This window comes from Nyctibius grandis, chromosome 11 (genome assembly GCF_013368605.1).
Source record: "Nyctibius grandis isolate bNycGra1 chromosome 11, bNycGra1.pri, whole genome shotgun sequence".
NCBI classification, from domain to species: domain Eukaryota; kingdom Metazoa; phylum Chordata; class Aves; order Nyctibiiformes; family Nyctibiidae; genus Nyctibius; species Nyctibius grandis.
The window spans coordinates 18,275,727-18,297,377 of record NC_090668.1 but is presented as its reverse complement, the minus strand read 5'-3'; the positions used below and the strand labels follow the sequence as shown (position 1 = coordinate 18,297,377).

The 21,651-nt window shown below is 47.2% G+C and overlaps 2 protein-coding genes across 2 annotated transcripts in view; both read left to right on the top strand.

Annotated features, from left to right (window-relative positions):
• ZFAND6 (zinc finger AN1-type containing 6) overlaps positions 1–1,366 on the top strand; it is a 39,775-nt gene extending 38,409 nt beyond the window's left edge. Inside the window, exon 6 of the mRNA XM_068410539.1 lies at positions 1,032–1,366. Within this exon, the coding sequence (XP_068266640.1) occupies positions 1,032–1,126 (95 nt within the window). The 3' untranslated portion in view covers positions 1,127–1,366. The remainder of the gene's footprint in view (positions 1–1,031) is intronic.
• Positions 1,367–2,831: 1,465 nt separating this feature from the next.
• Positions 2,832–21,541, top strand: FAH (fumarylacetoacetate hydrolase). The gene is made up of 14 exons (XM_068410772.1): positions 2,832–2,912; positions 5,847–5,957; positions 6,578–6,699; positions 7,830–7,879; positions 10,512–10,602; positions 11,141–11,238; positions 11,484–11,536; positions 12,943–13,042; positions 13,752–13,882; positions 14,896–14,971; positions 15,574–15,620; positions 16,531–16,632; positions 17,627–17,744; positions 21,462–21,541. The coding sequence occupies exons 1-14, from the start codon at positions 2,832–2,834 to the stop codon at positions 21,539–21,541; spliced, it is 1,260 nt and encodes a 419-aa protein (XP_068266873.1).
• The last annotated feature ends 110 nt before the right edge of the window (positions 21,542–21,651 follow it).

Sequence of the window (21,651 nt, the reverse complement as noted above, 5' to 3'; positions counted from 1 at the left end):
GTTAGGTGAGAGAATGGTTCTTGAGATGGTTTCTCCAGTGAGGTGTCCTTCTGAGGTTTGAAATCCATAGACTTCAGCGTTGAACGCTGCCACAACCACCTTCCACATGCTCCTTAGCAGATCAACAGACTCGTAAATGATCCCTGTTTGGGGGTAGGAGGAATTGGTCTTTTATTGTCTTGTGAGGGTGCTCAGTAACTTTCTTTTGATTAAGACTGCGTGTCTTGTCAGGTCAGAGTCTGTGCCTCAACCATTCAGCCACCCTTGTCATCCATAGAACTTAAAGGTTGAGTAGTTTATGCAGTACCATGGTAACTTCAGCCAGTGCTGCTTATCACCCGACTTAACAGTACACTAAAGTACAACTAATTCCTCTCCAGATGGTACTGATCTGCAGCTGAAATTTCACTTGGTGACTTGCTGCTGCTTTCAAGCATTTGTGAAATAAATGAGATTGTGTGGCTTTATTTAAAACATTAAATTTTTAATCAAAGCTGGCTACATCCTTTAAAATTCTGAATGCTCTTAAAAAGCTATGGATGGCAATTAGTAGATAAAGCACTACATTTAGCATATAAACACTACGCAGCAGAAGGAGCTTCCTCTATCAGATAGCTACGGAAAGTAATTTGCAAGACCCAGTAATAAATGAAGTATCTTGCACTTGCAAAAATGGCTTAACCGCAGTCTATGAAGCATGTGGTTTTTATAGTAAAAGAGGGAATAAATAACTCTTTCGGGCAAGTTTTGGTAATGGTCTGCCTTTTTATGGGTCAAAGATCCTGTATTTCCTCAGAGCATTTGCTAAACTTCCTCTTACACAGCACAGAGCATGGAAGAGCAGCAGCGTCGCCTCTTCTGTGGGTGTTTCTCAGTTTGCTTTCCTCTTTGCTGCCACTTGCCTATTCTCCAATTCTTCTCAGTTTGGCTCCTCCCTCTTCCCTCTTTCTGTTCTCTCTCCTCCTTTTCCTAAAAGTGTCCTTTTCTCTCTGCTACCTGCTCTCCCCTCTGATCTGCCTTTCATCTGACAGTGATACTTGTGGGCCAAGCAGAGAGGAGACGCTGCAGATTTCACAGTGGGATACACACCAATGCTGTTTGTATCTTCTGGTATCTGAGGGACTGAAAGAAGAAAAGGTACAAGAAAAGCAGCTGCCTTTGGAATTCACACGCTCCCTTTACCACCGCCTGTTCTGAAGCAACAACTCTTCTGGCCCCCGGTTATACGGTAGGAAACATGTCTGTGCCAGGAGGAAACCTGCCTTGCAGTGCTGTGGGCGCCGGCAGCGAGGCACATCAGCATCGGGCAGTTCTGCTTCCACACGTATTGCTCTCAAAGCGATCTAATAAACTTCCTTTGGCCTGGCTTGTGTGTATTTCTCGGAGTTAAGAATATGGAAAGAATATATGGTCTTGATATATAGGCTTGCATTTAGACTGGAAATCCACCTTTCTCTGACGCTTAAGAATTGCGTGACGTCTTTCTTTGCTTTGGCATTGGTTCTGTGTTATCAGGGTGGTTGATCTGCTTCTCAGTTGGAATAACTAGCGAAGCTTTGTATTTTGTGTCGTCAGCTCGACATTAGCAGATGAACATTTTAATACCGGCACATTACCAGCACTACAGAACACTTGAGTAAATCTGTCTTCTCAAGATGCACAGTGTGTATTTGAAATGTGCTTTCAAGATGTTTTTGGTTTGTTCTTGGAATAAACACCCAAGTCCTGTAACCTTGGCATGAAACCTCTGCACTGCATTAAAAACATTTCCAACACTGGAATGGAGTTGTACCTTAAGTACAGGAATTTTACAAGAAATTTTACAGAAGTTTGTGCTAGGCATGGTGTAGTTTAATAAACCCCCCCTTCAAACAGCACCATGTGAGCTTGTGTCTCCACTAGTGAAGAGCTGTCACAGATGGGCTGTCGGCAATGGTGGTGTGTCATCTTACACTGCATATCTGGCTCTGCAGCTTGCTGCCTTCTTTCTAATGAGTCTTTGCTGCCAAAAAAAAAAGAAAGTTGAGCAGGAAATCAGTGCTTCGGCAGTCACAAACATCCAACCATTTTTATTGAGAAGGGATAGTCTTTGCTGTTTAGTTCTGATTTCAAGGATCTTCCCTCATTGGTTTCTACTTTTCGTGAATATGAGTGAATTTTTTCCTGCAGGTGGGGGAAAGCTGGGGCTGGGAGTGGAAAGAGCAGCCTGCTCTCCCTCCTCTTAATGGTTGGTTGCACGTATATCTCTTGTTTTTAAGCTGCTGGAACCATCTGAAGAAAAGGAAGGACTCACGTGCAGTATCACAAAACTAGAAAGGCTAAAAAGCACACAGAGGTGTGAGTTGTGCAGCCTCCCAAGGGTTGCTGAGCTCCTCGTGGAACTGCTCAGCACAGGCATGATCGTGTCACCATCACGGTGGCACGTAAGTGACCCCTCAGAAGGTAAATGAGCGGAGTCACCTCTGGCTTAGAGCTGTCTGCTCGCATCCCCTGCCCGCAGCCACATACCTGTTAGAAGAAGTTTCATGTGAACCCAGTTTCATGTGGGGGTTCCTCGAGCAGGAAGAGCCTGTTTCCCCACCGGTCCCTACCTTGCCAGGAACAGTTAACAGCTGCTGACTCACGCAAACCTCTGGCACTAATTAACCGCTGCCAGAGGGGTGGGATGGAGACGGATCAGCGATTGGTTTGGGGCTGAGGAGGGAGGGTGGGATTTGGTGCTTCTGTGCTCTGGGTTACAACATCTGGAGAGGATCTTCCTCCGAGGAAGGCAGTAGCAGCCCAGGAAGTGGGGGCTCTCGTCCGTAAGCAGGCACTGCTCGGTGCTCAGCATGTCTTTCATCCAGGTAGACAAGGACTCGGATTTTCCTCTCCAAAATCTCCCCTATGGGGTTTTCTCCACTAAGGAGCAGGTGAGTAACAGCAAACTTTGTCCTTGGGATGTTGTAATTGCTCAGAGGCTATGAATAAGAGCAGAAATTCCCCGCAACCTGGGATGAAGGAAAACTTCCCAGCCTGAGACACTTCCATGGGCTTCCTGATTTGACGGTGAAACTGCAGCTGCCGCATTGTCTTTTTTCTTAATGTGGTTGTTCTGATGACAGCTGCTTCAAAATTGCATAAAAGAAATGAAGTGTTAATACTTATGAGAAGTACTTTGGCTAATACATACAGAGTTTTTGTGTGGTTTTGACTGTTTTTGTGAAATCATTAGATCTGCGTTTGATCCTTTCACTAAGTAGACGCACGGCACGGTTTGCTCTGACTTTTTTTTTAACTCAATCCCTCATTTTCCTTGTGACTGAGTGCAATCACGCTGTCACCCTTAAGAAGCCACATTAAATAATCTACCGTTAATCCTGTAGTGTCCAGTCCCTCTTGTGCAGCGTGAGCTGAGAGAAGGGAAAAGCGAGGTCTGTATCGAAAACACTGTATTTGCAAGCGAGTGTCGTCTTCTGCTGTTGTAAGAGCTCGTGGTGAGTTTGTGGGGCTGGCTGTGAAAGCATTAAACCAGGGCACAAAATGCGCATTTAATTTCTGTCTGCAGCCGACCTGTTGTGTTTTATTGGGCGGACATTTACACAACGATGCATTAAACGTGTAAAAGTGTGTTTGCGCTTAAAGCTGTGCCCAAAGGCTACAGACTGAGCCAGCTTCAGGCCTTACATTTTGTGATCGCATAAGAAAAAGACAGTTCAACCTTTTTTCCAAGAAGGTAACTCCCAATTCCCATTTTAATGAGAACTGAGCCCAGCTAGGCTGAACCTCACACCTCTGAGTGCCTGACGGGACAGAGCCCTGGAGATGTGTCCTCCTGGAGAAAGGGAAACGAGCCAAGAGCTGCATCTCAGAAGGAAAAAGTGGAGGATTTATTTATCATTGCTCACAGAAAACTTCGTGATTATCTCCTGGTTTTTGCTGTCCCAGCTTATCCATGCAGTTTTGTTTTTTTTTTTTAAAAAAAAAGGAATTTAAACCAGAAGATTGTGTTTTCTGATGTGGTATTTTCCAAAGATAAAACCGAGATGGGTCATTTAATCTCTTCCTAGATGTGTGTGTTGTTATCTAGCAAGTTTAGATTATTTTTCTGCCATCACCAGTGTCAGTTCTCTGAAGAAAACATCTTCACTCAAACGCTATGAAAAGACAAGCAAGGACTTCTGGAAATTACTTAGGAAAATAAAGTTCTAAAACTTTTATTTTTTATATTTTTTATATTTTAATGTTCTAAAAGTTTTTATTTTTTCCTAATGCTCCAATGTTTTAATGATTTCAAGCTAAAGCAGTTGATGTCATTCCTGACTATCCCAGTTACAAATTAACCTGACATGACCTTTAGTTTTTTTCTGCAGGAATGTTTACTGAATAAATACTTATCACATTCGGAATCTTGTTTAGAAATTAAAGACTGTAACTAGTTTGTCTTTATTTGCCTAATGACACAGATAATTGAAATTTGTCTTTGGGCACTACAGCATTTTTCCAACCCCCCGTACAGCTGCGGCAGAGCTGCACTGGGATCGTCCGTGCTGCTCCCCTGCCGTCGCCGCCAGCCCCGCACACGCTTGGCACCGGCCCCACGAGAGCCGCGGACAATGAGCAGGGTCTTTGTGTCTTGGGTCGCATCTGTCTGGCGAATGCAGCCACCACCTCCCCATGCATGTGGGAAGCTGGTCCTGTCGCGAGGATCTAGGCTGGGGTTCGCCCCTTGCATGGCGTGAGGATGGGTTGTGTAGGGCACAGCCTCATCCGACGAGAAAGATGCTGAGGTGTTGGAGCAAGCCCAGAGGAGGGCGACCAAGCTGGTGAAGGGTCTGGAGGGTCTGACCTACAAGGAACGGCTGAGGGAGCTGGGGTTGTTTAGCCTGGAGAAGAGGAGGCTCAGAGGTGACCTTGTTGCAGTCTACAACTACCTGAAGGGAGGTTGTAGCAGAGTGGGAGTCGGCCTCTTCTCCCAGGCAGTCGGCATCTTCTCCCAGGCAACTAGCAATAGGACAAGAGGACACAGCCTCAAGCTTCATCAGGGGAGGTTCAGATTAGACATTAGGAAGCATTTCTTCTCAGAAAGGGTCATTAGCCATTGGAATGGGCTGCCCGGGGAGGTGGTGGAGTCACCAGCTCTGGATGTGTTTAAGACAAGACTGGACATGGCACTTAGTGCCATGGTCTAGTTGACATGTTAGTGTCAGGGCAATAGTTGGACTTGATGACCCCAGAGGTCTCTTCCAACCTGATCGATTGATTAATTGATTGATTGATTGATTGATGTGGTACGGAGAGGATGCAGCTGGGCAAGATGTACTGCATTCCCGGTATCGTCAGCGGAGTCTAGAGCACCCCTCGTCTTCTGGGGAGGAGCTGTGGTGCAGAAATGCCTATTTCTCTCTCCAATTACATGGTTATAGGGATGAGATAATCCTGCCCGTAGTGTCTCGATTCTTCATTTCCCCACCCGTGGAAGGAGGAATAGCGTTTTCCTACTTCACAGTGTATTTCAGATATATGAGCTTATTCTGAAGTTGTCATTAATGAGGAGTGGGCAAATTCTTCTGAGGAAAGAAACCTCTATTTGTTGTCCAAATGATGGGGACAAGGGGAAGGCTCTCTCCCACCCCTCAAAGTCTGCAGGGAGCCTGCGATGATGCTCTGCTTCTAGGTCTTAACATTTTTCAGCAGCCAGCCTCGTCGACTAGCTTTGAATGGCAAATTGCTGTGATCTCAGTCCCTTGTCCCTGATGGATCCAACTCTCTGTGGTCACTCTCTTCCCCCATGGTCTCTTTGGAGGATTTTTGGGTACAAGCATAAACTCTTCTTCTCTTCCCCCCCTCCTCTCACTGCTTTGCAGCCTAGGCACAGGCTGGGGGTAGCAATTGGAGACCAGATTTTGGATCTCAGCGTCATTAAACATCTGTTCAATGGACCCACTCTTGCCAAACATCAGCACGTCTTTGACCAGGTATTTATCATAGCATCTGTTGTTCTGATTTCTATGTACATTTTAGAAATATCCATAAGAGTTTCTAGAAACTTGCGATGAGATAACAAACATGAGCTGGAAATGGCTCTGCTTACAGGGAAAACTCATCATCCCTGAGATAGCCAAGAGAGCAGAGGCATCGGGGGTCCAAAGGACATTTTCGCTGAAAGTTTCATCAGATGTTGGCAATGCAGGGGGCTGGCACAAAGCCTAAACACTGCTTCAGTCCCATTTGTGCCTTCAACACTTCAGGGCAAGGAATTGAATGGGATTTTAATGGCAGGGGGGCTATGTTAAGCGTAAAGGTAAATACAAATGACCTCTGGTTGCAGCTAGCTGAGATATCAAAGCTGCTAAGGTCTGAAGTAGTGTGTTAGGGATGGGCATGATGCAAACATGCAGCAGGTCCTGCTTCAGAGGACTTGTGGTGGGAGGACGGGAGCGCAGGCAGTTACGAACAGGGAGGACAGGCAATCTGGGCAGCCACTGCCATGTAACCCCATCCCACGGGCGTTCAACCCCGGGATGAAAGTGCAGGACATCTTCCATGCGTGTGAAGGGTGAGCAAAACGTGGTCTCTTACCTGTGTCGTGTGCCAGCCTACCCTGAACGCCTTCATGGGGCTGGGCCGGGCGGCGTGGACGGAGGCGAGGGCTTTTCTCCAGAAGCTGCTGTCAGCCGGCGAGCCGGCCCTGAGAGACAACGCGGAGCTGCGGAGAAGGTGAGGGAGCGGAGGGTCACTGCGGGGCACGGTGACCTTCCAGCAGTGCCCTGGACCACCTGGATCACTGGGTGATCCAAGGCACCAAAATCCAAGGTCTGAACGTGGTCATCTGCCACCTGCATGGGAATTAATGGGGTTTGGGCATATTGAGAGCTTCCCTCTCTTAATTATGTCACTGATTAATCCTTCAACTGCCCACAGGTCCGGGGTGTCACCCTCCACCTGGGAGCACAGAGCTGTGCCCTGCGGTGTGCCCAGAGCTGCTCCCTCTCTGCGGAGGGCTGAGCTGGGCTGCCAGGCAGGCGTGGGGCCAGGCAGGCTCTGGCCACATCCCCTCCACCACGGCCTTCGAGGAAGATGTGGCTGCAAGGGTCTCCCCGCCACCTCTCCCACATCCCCCAGAGCTGCCCTGCCTGTCCCACCTGGAGCATCTCCTGGTGCAGGGAGATGCCTCCAATTGCTCCTCAGAAACTGCATGACTTTGCTAAAACCAACCCTGTTGTCGCAAATTGGCTTCAGATACGGGGCAGTGCGCTGATGTAGGAGCGGGAGGGGAGCACCGCGCTCCGCTCTGTGCTGTGCTGATGGAAAACCTGTGTGCCCATTAACCACACACCTTGTTTGTCCAGAGTGATGCTTTAAACGCTACAACCTCCTGCCTGGCAGCAAGCAGGAGCCATTCCTCCCTGTCTTGCCAGGGTGATTTAAGCACATGCGTGTGGAAGAGGGGTTGAACTGCTGCTTGACACAGGGACCTTCCCTGAGCAGGCTCAGCAGCTCGAATCGGGCACCCTGAGAGCCACGTCCCATGAACTCACCCTTCCCATGCAGCAGAGGCAGCAGTGACCTGCTCAGCTGTGTGCAAGGGCATTGGGCCTTTCTCTGGGCCCCTTGGGGAACCAGCCGGCTCACCACCAGCATGCCCCCCATCCGGCGGATGCTCCTGTCAGTCCCAGTAACCTGTGCAGTTGTCTTAGTTTTTCTGCAAGTTTTTTTTTGCTGCAGGCTTTGCAAAATAAATGAAGGAGGGAGCTAGGAGGGACTCAGCCCCTTACATACTTATAAACCACTTCAGGGCGAGAGCTGCAAGTTTTCTGAGTGCTGAAGTCGTCATTTTTTCATTTCAGAGCGTTTGTACCTCAGGCTTCTGCAACGATGCATCTGCCGGCCCGCATTGGTGAGTCTCAGCGCTGCCCTTCACTCCCGCCTGGAGAAACTGCTTCGTCTCCAGCTTGCTCAGACAGATCATAGCTGTGACAGGGAATGGGTTTTGCAGGAGCCAGAAGTAGATTATTATACATAGTGAATGGTAGGTGCTGTCCGTGGCACAAGAATAAAAGCCTGGGGAAGCTCAATAGCAGCCAGAAAATTCCTGGATGCAGTTTTCACTAAATCAGGTTTGTCTGGTGCCATGAAACTCCTGTCATCAGATTGGCATCACCAAAGGCCTTTTGTGACTAGAGCCAGCGAAGAAACTCTTGTTTCCTTTCCAACATTTTCCCCATTTGCCATCAGAAAATAATTCAGATCTTCCAAATTTTTGCAAGGCAGATACTCTGGCATAGCGTCATAAATAATCACGAGTCTCCACTCCCAGACTATTACTCTGCATCCCAAATCTTACCTCCACTCCCATGAGGCCATGGACCACTTTGGAGTTAGTGTATCCGTATAGATACATAAACATTTTCCTGTTTTTAACAGAAATTTATATTTGGGCCCAAAATAACTTGATCAAAATCACTCAAGGGGTGTGACCTTCACAGGAGCAGGGATGTGAACTTGCCCATTTCCCGGCCAAGCCCTGTCCCTGCTGGGCTTTTGGCTCCTGTGGGGCACAGCCCTGGTCTGGGACAAAGCCTAGCCTGGCCTGGAGGAATCGTGACGAGTTTCCATAGATGTGATACCTTCCTGCAAATAGTTTCAGGCTGAATACGTCGTCAAAATCCTGCTGGCTCCTATCACTCGTGTGAATGAGAGCGCTGCCCGGGCCGTATGACTCCGGCTGTATCACGCAGCTGCAAATTATTTAGGTTTCCACCACTCTTATGTTCAGCTCTGTCTGTCTGAGCCGGCAATGTGTGCTTGCAGCCCAGAAGGCCAACCGTATCCTGGGCTGCATCAAAAGCAGCGTGGCCAGCAGGTCAAGGGAGGTGATTCTGCCACTTTACTCCGCTCTCGTGAGACCCCCCCTGGAGTACTGCGCCCAGCTCTGGTGCCCCCAACATAAGAAGGACATGGAGCTGTTGGAACAAGTCCAGAGGAGGTCACGAAGATGATCCAAGGGCTGGAGCACCTCTGCTATGGAGACAGGCTGAGAGAGTTGGGGCTCTTCAGCCTGGAGAAGAGAAGGCTCCGGGGAGACCTTACAGCAGCCTTCCAGTACCTGAAGGGGCTACAGGAAAGTGGGAGAGGGACTTTTTACAAGAGCATGGACTGACAGGATGAGGGGGGGATGGTTTTAAACTGAAAGAGGGGAGATTTAGATTAGATATTAGGAAGAAATTCTTTCCTGTGAGGGTGGTGAGACCCTGGCCCAGGTTGCCCAGAGAAGCTGTGGCTGCCCCCTCCCTGGCAGTGTTCAAGGCCAGGTTGGATGGGGCTTGGAGCAACCTGGTCTGGTGGAAGGTGTCCCTGCCCATGGCAGGGGGGTTGGAACGAGATGATCTTTAAGGTCCCTTCGAGCCCAACCCGGTCTGTGATTCTATGAATCGCGCTTGTCCCGAGCGCAAGCGCTGCCCCTATCCTCTGCTGGGGCTGCAAGATAACGAACCGGGCTTGCGAAACACCTCGCCGTGAAGGCAGCGAACCTGCCACAGCGGCGGTTCGTCCGCCGAGCCCCGCGGTTCCCCGGCCGGAGCCGTTCGCAGGGCGGCCAGCAGGGGGCAGCAGCCGCCCGGGGACGCGCCGGTGCCCCGGTACCGCCGGGCTCGGCCCGCCCCGGGGGAGCTCCTGCTGCTTCGTGTCCTTGGGCTTCTTCCTCTGCTGGAAGCTCTAAAGAAAAGGCCCGTTCTGTGTGCGTGGTCTCCAGGTGAGCTGTAATCACCGCCTTTATCCTGGGCTACATCACCGGCAGCGCGGCCAGCACCGCGGGGGGGGGGGTGTCTGCCCCTCCTGAGACCCCCCCGCAGTACTGCACCCAGCTCTGGGGTCCCCAACATAAGAAGGACGTGGAGCTGTTGGAACGAGTCCAGAGGAGGCCACGAAGATGATCCGAGGGCTGGAGCACCTCTGCTCTGGAGACAGGCTGAGAGAGTTGGGGCTCTTCAGCCTGGAATAGAAGGCTCCAGGGAGACCTTACAGCACCTTCCAGTGCCTGAAGGGGCTACAGGAAAGTGGGAGAGGGGCTTTTTACAAGGGCATGGAGTGATAGGATGAGGGGGGACAGTTTTAAACTGTAAGAGGGTAGATTTAGGTTAGATATTAGGAAGAAATTCTTTCCTGTGAGGGTGGTGAGGCACTGGCACAGGTTGCCCAGAGAAGCTGTGGATGCCCCTTCCCTGGCAGTGTTCAAGGCCAGGTTGGATGGGGCTTGGAGCAACCTGGTCTAGAGGAAGGTGTCCCTGCCCATGGCAGTGGGGTTGGAACTAGATGATCTTTAGTGTCCCTTCCAACCCAAGCCATTCTGTGATTCTAGTTATGCTATTAATTACATCCCCATATTCAATGTTGCTGTGTGCCTCTGCTTAGCTCTCACCTTCTCCTTTTCTTCTCTTTTCATTGCCAGCAGTGCACCATGTGCTCTAGCCCCAGCAGATGAGGGACTTTCCTACCATTGATCCCTATTTTATGGGTTTCTTTCCATGCAGGAGATTACACTGACTTCTATTCCTCACGCCAACATGCCACGAATGTTGGGATCATGTTCAGGGGGAGAGAGAACGCCTTGATGCCAAACTGGTGGGTAGTTCAGGTTTTTCTCTGGCACAGCGTTATTTTGTATGCTTAGCTGTACATATATATCTATAATTCTTTAAAGATCTGAATAGTCCTTCAAGAAAATACTTAGTTCATAGCAGATGAGAATCTGTACTGTCAAGAGTTCAGTAACAGAACTGAAAACCACATTTCCCCAGTTCTCGCCCAGTCTGCACCGCATTTCATTGCAGCAGCCGCACCGGTTACAATGCAGCCCTCTGGTTCAAAGACAGATTTACCTAAGAAACTGGGTTTTGCTGAGTGACAAGAAAGCAGGGCTTAAGCTCCAAGGAATTAAGTGGAGCAGTGGCGCAGAAGTACATTAAGACAGCTACATGGCTTTGGATTGTAGTTCGCTCACATCTTTATCTCAGATCAAGTAAGGGGCAAATGTCCGTGCCGATCTATGCAGAGCCCTCTGCTCGTACCTCACACCCCCGTGGTGTTTCCACCACAGAAGTCTGCTCTGGGCGGCGGGGGTTACACAGCTAACCCGTGCTCTGTGCTGCTCTTTCACAAGGCTGCACTTACCTGTCGGTTACCATGGCCGGGCATCGTCCGTTGTGGTGTCTGGGACACCCATTCAGAGACCTGTGGGGCAAATGAGACCTGACAACGGTGAGTCCATGGTAGGCTTTTAATGTGGCTTCTTATTTTGTAATTTTTTTATTTTTCCTCCAAGAGGAAGGGTCTGGGAAGCCTAGACTAAAGCCCATTCTGGGGTCAGAGGAAGAGAAAGCCCTGAGTGAAGTCTATCTAATGTTTGCATGCCAGGCAGCATCAGCTGCTCTGTTTCTTCTGGCTATTACTTTTATTTCCCTGTCTGCCTCCCTGTTGTAAAATACTCTTTGTTCTACCCACAGATAAACCTCCAGTGTTTGGTGCTTGTAAGCATCTGGATATCGAGTTAGAAATGGTAAGATTTTTTTCCCTACCACTTGAAAAAAACATTAAAATAGAAACAGGGAAGAAAAGGTAGGTTTAGCTTCTTCTGAAATGAGTGTCTGGTCAGGTCTATTCCTGTGTTTCCCTCTGAGCAGCCTGTGCAGTGGGCAATAAAGCTTTCTATAGGGAAAACCTCCCCCTCTGGCAAGTTGCAGGTGCATTAGCTCAGTGGGTGGTTTGTAAATAGGGCTTTCAGGCTGGAAACAGCCAAATCTGAGCACCGGTGCAGCAGTCTGAAAACACACAGGCATGTTCTTATCAGACACCGCAGCCTGTTATCTGGTTAGCAGCTACCTCTGCGCTGCAGCCAGGGTCTCTTAATGGGCGCTGGGGATTTTGGAAGTACAGGCTGCCTGCGCCTTGAGTCTCAAGCAGAGGAAACCGTGAGTTCTTGGGAGTGCAATTCGAACTCCTCATCCTTCTGGCTGGAAAGATGAAACCTGTGCTGTGCATGTTGTAACAGAACATCCTTGGAAGGTGCATCTTCTCATGGCTGAGTGTGGTCCAGAAGGGAAAGTTTTATAGGATTGTTCATTATGATTTATACGAGTTATATAATTTTTAAGTGATTTATTCCCCATCTCTCCCCTTGTAAAAAAAAAAAAGGTGGAAGAAATCTAATATTAAGGGAAATTGTACTAAAATGAACAGAAAGCCCTTAACGCTGTATGCTTTGCAGATCAATGCGATGAAGTAGGAGCCAGTCCCATAAAGTGGGGTACATGAAGTGCTGCCAAAGTCCGCTTTGCAGCCTGAGATTTACCGCTGGCTGCTGCGAGGGCAGATTTAGACTGACGAAGGCTTTGGAAGAAAAAACTTCCATATTGTTCATGGAAAGAGACACCTGAGATTCCCTGTAGGTTTCTCTGCCACGTGCTCGGGCTGTATATTTTCTAAGGGAGCACGTGCAGGCACCCAGTTCATGACCTGTTCTACTTAGTGGGCACATTTCTCCACCTGCCTCCTCTCCCCCTCTGTCACAACAGGCTCCAGCCATGTTCAGCATCCCCTTGCATGACTTTAAACTCTTTCCTCTTCACTGCCTGCAGCAAACAGAGTCACTTCAGTGGGCAAACCTGTTCTGCCTCTGGAATGGGATTAGGAGGGACCATTTTTGCTCCTGTGTTTTGACACTGTAATGTCCATGTTTAATGACTCACTCTTAGCAACATGGTGCTCTTAAGTATTTCAAGCCTGCCGGCTTCATGGAGGGGAAGAAAGAGAGAGTAGGCCATGGGTTTTGTCTAATTGTGTGTGGGAAATGATGCAAAATCCCATCCCGTCCAGCCTCTGTCGCTCGTGCATGTAACTCTCTGCGCAGTAAAGATTTTTAGCTTCAAAAAATTCCTTAATCAACATTTTGCTTTTCAATTTCAGGCATTCTTTGTAGGTCCTGGAAACAAGTACGGGGAGCCAATTCCTATCAGCAGAGCCCAGGAGCACATCTTTGGGATGGTCCTTATGAATGACTGGAGCGGTAATCGGTGCTGCGGGAGTCTTCCTGGAGGGGGGTTACAGCGTCACAGGAAACCTTAGATAGGGATAAATGATATATTTTAATAGTAGAATAGTGATCATTGAAACCACTGGAGAGGGTTGGAAGGGATGAAAATGAAATGCTGTCTGCATTTCTCAGGCTGCATTCAATCTGTCTTTGATCAATCAGTAGAGCCAGAAATTGCTGCTTAATGAAGATTTATTTACTTATGAAAGAGCGAATATCAGTCTAGTTTCTTCCGGGCAGGGATGGAGCAGCCCTGAGGATGGTGATTCCAACAGAGGATTGATTTCAGTGTCAGGAGTAGGGAAAGGATTTGGCAGTCACAAGTCCCTCAGTCTCTATAGATTTAAGCAGACAAAACAGAGTTAAGGAGTTGAAATTGGCCCTATGACTGGCACAGACCATTAGCTGGGTGTAAAAGCATTAACCAAACTGGGGATAAAAATCCTGGTTGTATGGAGATGGCCTGACTTGTTTTAATTATTGCTGACTTTTCTTCCTAATCTAGCTGGTTTAAGGAAATTGGTTTGAGGGTCTGAAAGGGATGGATTTAAATCGGGATTTGGGCACAATGGCTAGAAAAGTGTGGTGATGTTTCCAGTCCATGTTATTCTTTCACAGGTGTGATGGCTGCGCGACTCCTCGGATATGTTTAACAGCATTGCTTTGAATTTTCTCTTCCTAGCCCGTGACATCCAGAAATGGGAATACGTTCCTCTGGGTCCATTCCTGAGCAAGAGCTTTGGCACAACCATCTCTCCTTGGGTTGTTACCATGGAAGCTCTCATGCCATTCGTGTTGCCAAACCCTGTCCAGGTTAGCAAGAGAAAGGGTTGAAATAAAGGAAAAGCAGTGCTAAAAAAGTCTCAGCAGAACTGGTAGGTCCCATCACTGAAATCACTGAGCTGTACCAGTGCCAAACTTTCTTCATAGAGTTCATAAGTGTGATCCTACTTCCAAACATACAGAATCATAGAATCATAGAATCATTTTGATTGGAAAGGACCTTTAAGATCATCGAGTCCAACCATTAACCTGACACTGCCAAGTCCACCACTAAACCATGTCCCTAAGTAACACATCTACTCGTCTTTTAAAGACCTCCAGGGATGGTGACTCCACCACTTCCCTGGGCAGCCTCTTCCAATGCTTGACAAGCCTTTCAGTGAAGAATTTTTTCCTGGTATCCAATATGAAGACATCCTGGGCCCTCTGAGTTCAAATGCTCATTGATGTCACTGGTGCTGGCACATGGCACCATGACCTGTAATCCTGCCTGCTTGAGCAGGGCAGAAAAATTGTCTCCTTAAAAATATCTGGAAAATAAACTAATCAGAGAGCTTCTTGTTAGTGTTTGGTAGCACTTAGCATCCAGCAAGCAGTGGAGAGAGAATGGACTCAAGGCGAAACACCTTGTTCAAGCATTTCCAGTTGTCTGCATTATGTAGAGGTTTAGTTAAAATGGAGAAAGGTAATAAAAGGTCTTGCAGAAAACTCACCATCTTCCTTGTGCAGGCACAGAGCAAAGGTGTTCTAGCACTGTATTTGTTCTAGCACTGTATTCTAGCACACCACACCATAATGATGGAGAAGGCTTTTGGAGGCCACGTGCAGATAAAGGAATCAGATTATATGGATATCACATATATTCAGAAAGACCTTTAAATGTGTGTGCATGAGAGCAAGCGAAGCAATAATCTGAACAGTAACAACGGTGAAGTAAATGGGGTGTGCAGCACAGCCTGGTTAAACAGAAAGTCACTGGGATGGCTCGTGGAATTTTTTTCTTTCTATTTGTTTAGACTGTGGTGCCTTTTATATGCTTTTAGGATCCCAAGCCGCTGCCCTACCTTCAGGATAAGGAACCCTACACTTTTGACATCAAGCTCTTCGTTGCTATTAAAGGTACAGTAACCCTGCGTGGGTTATAAAGCTGAAATCGCTAATTAAGGGATGCAGAACAACCACATATTTCAGACAATTTGCTCTTGGCTCTGAGGTCCTCCTTTTCCATCCTTGCCCATATTATCTCTGTCAGAGAAAGAGGCAAAGCCCTTCACACTCGCCATTGGCCGTGCAGCAATGTGTCAAGGAGGGAACGTCTCCCAGATGATCAGCTTACGATGAGGAGGGTCCCTGTGGGGTCTGCCTGCATGGGCAGGCGTAAGCAGGGCAAGGAAAGAGCAGATATACGTGAAATTCAGATGTTAACCCAGCTCAGACCCCCAGCTCATGGCCCTGCTGACCAGTAGGTCCAGGTGTTGTTCCTTCAGGAGAGCAGAGAGTAGGAAATGGGCACCTCAATACTACCCTGATGCCATCCACACGCTTGTTTTCTATGAAATGCTGGCCTTCACATTGGAATAGAAAATGTTACTATTTGTTTCCTGCTAGGGATTACAATGATAAAAGAAGTCTCCATCCATCTGTAAAATCAAAAGACTCCAACATCATTTATCCAACACGAACAAACTGTTTCCCTGTGTCTTATTTTTTATTTTCTGCAGGAGAAGGAATGAGCACGCCAACTACTATATGCAGATCCAATTTCAAGGTAAGACTCTGGCATCTTTTATGTGTTTGAAATCTTGCTGATGCCATCAGCTCCAGCCTTAGGCAATTTCAAACAGTGACTTTTGCATTAGCTGATGATCAGACCTGGTGCATGTGTGTGCGTAGGGGACAGAGGGAGAAGAGTGGAGAGTGGTGGTAGTTCATCCCTACTGAGATGGAAATTCCTGAATGCTCAAGCACTGAAGGAGGGGGCAGCTCTTTCTGCTGCTCAGCTGAAGTTGTGTGCTCAGTTTGGCAGGGAGCGGTGCGAGCGGAGGCTCAGAGGCAGAGGGAATTGCCTCTCGCTGTGCCGAGGTGCTCAGAGTCCGGGTCTGCCCCGGCCCCTCTGCGGGCAGTGTGGTCGCTCTGTCCCTACAAGCTGATTTAAACCAAGAGGTATATGTACCAGGATGCAGGATTTCTTAATCAATTTTATATTCACGTTTGGCTCTTTGCATATTCATTACCTTAATTAGTAAATCAGTATCAGCAAATCAGTAATAAGGAGATTTTTCTATAAACTCATTAAAATACTGGACTTAATAATGGATCTTGGGTGAGCAGTGCTGACCTTAAAGGGGAAGAAGAAGATGAGAAATGACATCCAGCAGAAAGAAGAGACATTTTAAAGGACTGAATTGCCTGTATGTATTTTACACGCATATAGCAGCTCCTGGTCATCACATAGAAAGCAGTCAGCCAGACCACAGTGACTACTGAGAATGCAGCATTAAGTGACCATGGAGGTTGCTTTTAGGCTGATGAATGTTCCTAATTAAATAAGGAAACTTTTCTTAAGAGACAGTCTTACCAGCATCATCCTGAGAATGCCACAGGTTCTGCATAGGCTAATGGCACGCCAGAGAGGTTTGTCCTTCATCGCTTTAGCCTCCTCTTCCTCCTTCCTCCAGCACATGTACTGGACCATGAAACAGCAGCTGGCTCATCATTCAATCAATGGGTGCAACCTCAGCCCTGGAGATCTCCTGGCCTCTGGCACAATCAGTGGACCCGTAAGTGTTTAAATATTGATACTCGCTGAGAACTGGTCAGCAATCCAAAACCCACTGAGCAGGGCTTTGGGTCTGAGCCCTGTCTGATTGGAGCAGCCATGAATATATCTGCATTCTTTCCTGGGTGCTCAGGGCTAATGCTTTGTTAGCCCCAAAATTGCACTGAGAAGTGGTGGGGTTTTGTTGTTATTGGTTTTTAATCTCTCCTGTGATCCTTTCCCTAAGAACTATTTTACTACAGATGCAAATTAATTTCTGTGCACAAGCATCCACACAGCCCATTTATACTCTATGAAATACAGCTTTTTTTAAAATTTATTCCTGAGTAGAATGTAAAAGGTGCATGGGTATAACTTTTAGTTTCTCTAATCCTACATATTTGGAGCTAACTTCACACGCTGTTATTCTGCTTGTACTGCCACATGCACAGTTGTTGCAATATGTGGGTAAGGTCCTGGCACTGTCTGAAATGTCAAATATAAATCCTGTTCTGAAAGACAGCTTCAGGGGAAGGTGTTTCCAAGCTGGGACACCTGTACTGCCATTCTGAGTATTTCTGAAGTGCTGCTTGTGTCCTCTAAGCTATTGTACTGCAAATTGACATTAAAGACTTCCAAACCTTGGCCAGCTTTGCTCTTCTGAAGAACAAAGTGTAAATGAAACTCTGAAACATGACTACATAAAAGCACTGGATTTGTAGAAATGCCCTCAATTTTTTTCCCATTCTTTCTGTAGCAGACCCAAAATGCTTCTACAGGGTTTAGCACTATGTTAAACATGCCAGATAGTGGCTGTAAGCATGGTTGCTTATAGCAAGCAAGCAATTAATATACAAAGGCAGGAAAATAAGCCAATGTATCAATGAATTAAATCAACAGCAAAACTCTTGTTGTATAGATCTAACGTACTCGTGTGCCTCTTTCCAGCCACAAGTAGCTTAACAGCAGGACAGACACTAAAAAGTTGTTTATTTGTTTATGAACTCTTGCTGCAGGAGCCGGAGAGCTTCGGCTCCATGCTGGAGCTGTCCTGGAACGGAACAAAAGAAATCCCTCTGGGCAGCGGACAGTCTCGTAAATTCCTGCAGGATGGAGATGAAATAATTTTGACAGGTAATGGCTGAACAACTGCTCTTACACTGCGAGGACATGTTTCCATAGACCGATCTCAGTGGTGTAAGCGCCCGGCGGGGACATGGGCTATTCTGTATGTACCTGCCATGCAAGCACAGTTGTTTCCATCCTACCTGTCAGGAGGCAAAAGCAGGTGGATAGAAATTTCCCTGCAATAAATGCTTTCGGGATTGTATTATTTGCTTTGCTAAATAGTTAGTGATCTTGCTTTGCCTGTGCGTGAGCGCTAAGTGGATGATGGGGATTCTGCCTTTATGGGCAAAAATATCCCAAGGCTAAAAGTAGTTGCCACCACAGTCCAAGTTTGCGTATGGAGCAGAGCTTGGCAAATGCTGAAATAAGTTATTTTGCAAATAATATCTCATTTGTAACATCTGCATATTCAATGAAGTGTGTTGCAAATCAAATATGTGGGAAACAGCATGAAGCCTGCTAGAACAGCTGACCAGCTCCCCTCCGAAAAGGGCTGTGCTTGAGAGCTGTTTCATGCTGGGCCATGGTTTTAGTTTTCATCTTGAGAAACTAAGGATTTTATGAATTAAAATCTGCCGTGGTGGTTTGTGTTCTAAATCCTACTCCTACTTCTTTTTAATCCGAAGACTAGTGTAAAAAAAAACCCAGACTTTTTTCCTTTCCTCTCATCTTGTCAACCCCTTTATGAATTTCAGGTGGCAAACATTTGGCAAAACAGCCATAAGAAACTTTTCATTCAAGCCTGTGTGTGTCTTTGCTATGTCACCTACTGCATTTTTAGAGAATATCTTGTGGGATGTTGTGCGTCATCAGATGAGACCCAGCCAGTGCCACACCTGGCTCTGAGCAACTCCATCATGCTGGTGTGATCAGAGAGAGTCTGCACAGAGACCAAAATGGCTCAAGCAATGAGAAAACACTTACAAATGTGACTTAGGGCAGAGAAAATTTGAGTGACTAATGCCAATGCAGCAACCTGAAGGACACGAAGGTGTGATGCTAGTATGTGTTCACATATCCGTGCCTGCTTAATCCAACCAGGACTTTGATGATTTTTGCCAAGAATGGTCTAAAATTTGTCTTTTTTTTTTTCAGAAAGCTTTTTAACAAAAGCTAAGAACTTTCCTGTGATAGAAAAAAAAGTATGTATGGATGTATTCCAGTGTCCCAGTGATGGCTCTACAAGCAGTTTGGGCAGTGCTGCAGCCGGAGCCCCAGTGCCTCTTGTCTGGCAGCCTGTGCAATAGCTTTGAAAATCGTATTTCTGTGAGGTGCGGCCAGTTTTGCAGAGGAAGATGCTGAGGCAACTAGAGATTGAGATGTACTGGAGAGAACTATGGAGTCCCCAATACCTCTGACATCTTCAGCCTTCCAACAACCCAGTGACAATTCATGCTGCAACGTGTAGGCATCTGACACTGCTCTCCATAGGCTCCCTATACGTTCAGTGCAACAGACACTCCTCCAGCAATGCAGAGTACCACATTACCCTCCAGAGGTGCAGATCTCTCTCCAGTAACTATGCCAGAAGCCCTAAATTAGGGTACAGTTAAGTATTATGAATGTCCCTTTGGAGTTACATGCTGACATATTTATTGGCAATGAGCACCTTGCAGTCTGGGAGCTGCTGGCACAAGGTGGCCAGCTGAGGGACAAATGGTGCTAGATCGTGACCCATGTTGTTCTTCATGCCCAGAAAAAGCTGCCCTTAAATAAATACTTTAAATCCTGAATGCCTCTCATTTTTAAATATGGCACGATGGCATTGTTGTTAACCTGGACGAAGGCACTGTTGCCCCACTGGGACAGTCTCATGCTAAGCAGTTTACTCTGCTATTTTACGCTAGCAACAGTTTGTGGTTGTAGTGATCAGGGCATCACACCATTCATGAGCCAGGTGCTGCTGGGGCTGTCTGCTGGGACAGTTTGGGATCTGCTCTTGTTTAGTGACGTATGGCAGATCCAGTGCCTTAAGGCACCCTTGAGGCCTGCCTCAAGTGCTATTGAGGCAAATAGCACTATACTAGTGCTATTGCATCCTCTCCCAAGTCAGTGCTATTAGCTCTTGCCAAGCTTCCAACCCATAATTTCTAGTCTCATATTTCAACTTTTTGTTCTTGCTCCCCTTGTGGGAGCTATTTCAGAGCCCTAACACATAAAATGAGAGAAATATATTTTTCCCAAGCAGTTCGTCTTGGGAGGGGAGCATTGCAAGGGAGGGTTTGCTGATGGTGTGGCTGCACAAACCTCTCTGTAGCTCCTTGGCACTCTGCTCAGGCCGACGCTGCTGGCAGCACAGAGCTTGCTTTGTTAAACGTGCTGCTCCTTGGTACTGCTCTAAATCGTAGTTGACAGCGGGGATAACTCAACTGGACTGAAATAATAGGCCGGTGCTCAAAGGAAAGCTGGCAATGAAGCCTAATGAGTCAAATGAAAACTGAGCTGAGCCTTAAAGCAAGTGTCCTACTCAAGTACTGATTACGAATGAGGATTACGGGGCAGATACTGGGATGGTGTCTGTGGGCAGGCTGTTACACAAGCACTTACAGACACTGCTGTCCTTGGAAAAACTTCGTTTCAGGCTGGCTGTGGAGCTGCGCTGTGGGATAGAGCTGGCGGGGTCTGTCCTCCTGCTGCGATAACTTTGGCTGCCCTGCACCCTCCTCTTCCTCGGAAGAGGTTTCCACGGATCCATGCTAAGGGTGGGAATTAGGGTTAAGGTCTGTTCTGTTCAGCTCCTTCTTGGTTTCTCAAAGGCAGCTGGTTTTTATCACATACAGGGAAGGTGATGTATTCCGTTATTTTAGGAAAATCCATCTCTAACTATGAAATCAATCCTTAAAATACAGCATATGCCACTTGTGTCCTTCCTTTGATCAGCTGTTGTTAGCGGAGAGCTACAGTAGGTCTCCTCAGCTGTTTCTTCCCAGAATAATCTTCCCAGATGGGCCAGAAGCCCCTGTCTCTGTCCCATCCCCTCCTTCATCTGCACCTTTGCTAAGAGACGCTGTTTCTGGAGCAGCTCGGATGGCCCGTGGCAGTGAGGGGCACTGCGGCATCTCCTTCCTAATGTCATGTCTCCCATCACGCAGGAGCAGGGAGAGATTGAGTCGTCCTGTAGCTAGAGGTGTTGTCACAGACCGGTAACTTCAGCAGCAGTCAGCAGACCTTCAACGCCTGTTTATATAATAGAGGATAGATGAATATCTTGAGTCAGATGCTGAGTTTCTTATGGAACTAAACTACTTGATTTTAGTGGGCAAAAACAGATTCTGCAAGGGCAGGTCCTGCTGTTTGAGGGGGTTTAATGATGTTCTTTCTGGCTATAAGCACCCTGATGTCCCAAGAGCAGTCCTAATGCTGCAGAAAGAGAATCCAGATTTGCTTTATTAATTGCAAGGCTGGACCAGGTGGCAAATCATCTTGCCAGTTAGATTGATGATGCTGCAGGTTAGGTTTGAAAACAGACATATTGCACATCTTGTTTGCTCTTTGATCAATTCACTGAACTTGCATATTGCTGTGTTCAGTACTTTCTGCTTCTTTTTTCTTTTTTTTTGTATTCTTAGGTTACTTGGGCTCTTCTAGGTGGGGTTTTTTTACCCCACACTGCATTTCTGAAATGTTTCCACTCATTTTTGGTCTCTTTATGCCTTTACTCACTTTTATGCCTGGTAAAATCCTGCTGTCCTGACAGAACAAACTGTTGTTTTCTGGCCCTAGGTTACTGCCAGGGCAACGGCTTCCGCGTGGGATTCGGCCAGTGCTCTGGAAAAATCCTTCCAGCCCTGTCAGATCCATGATGACTGGAGTAAGGTGACGTCCAAGGAGGAGGATCTCTCCCCCCACCTCTAACAGCTGTGCTGCTTTATTCAGATTTATTATTTTTATATGAGTGATTGGAATCTTATTA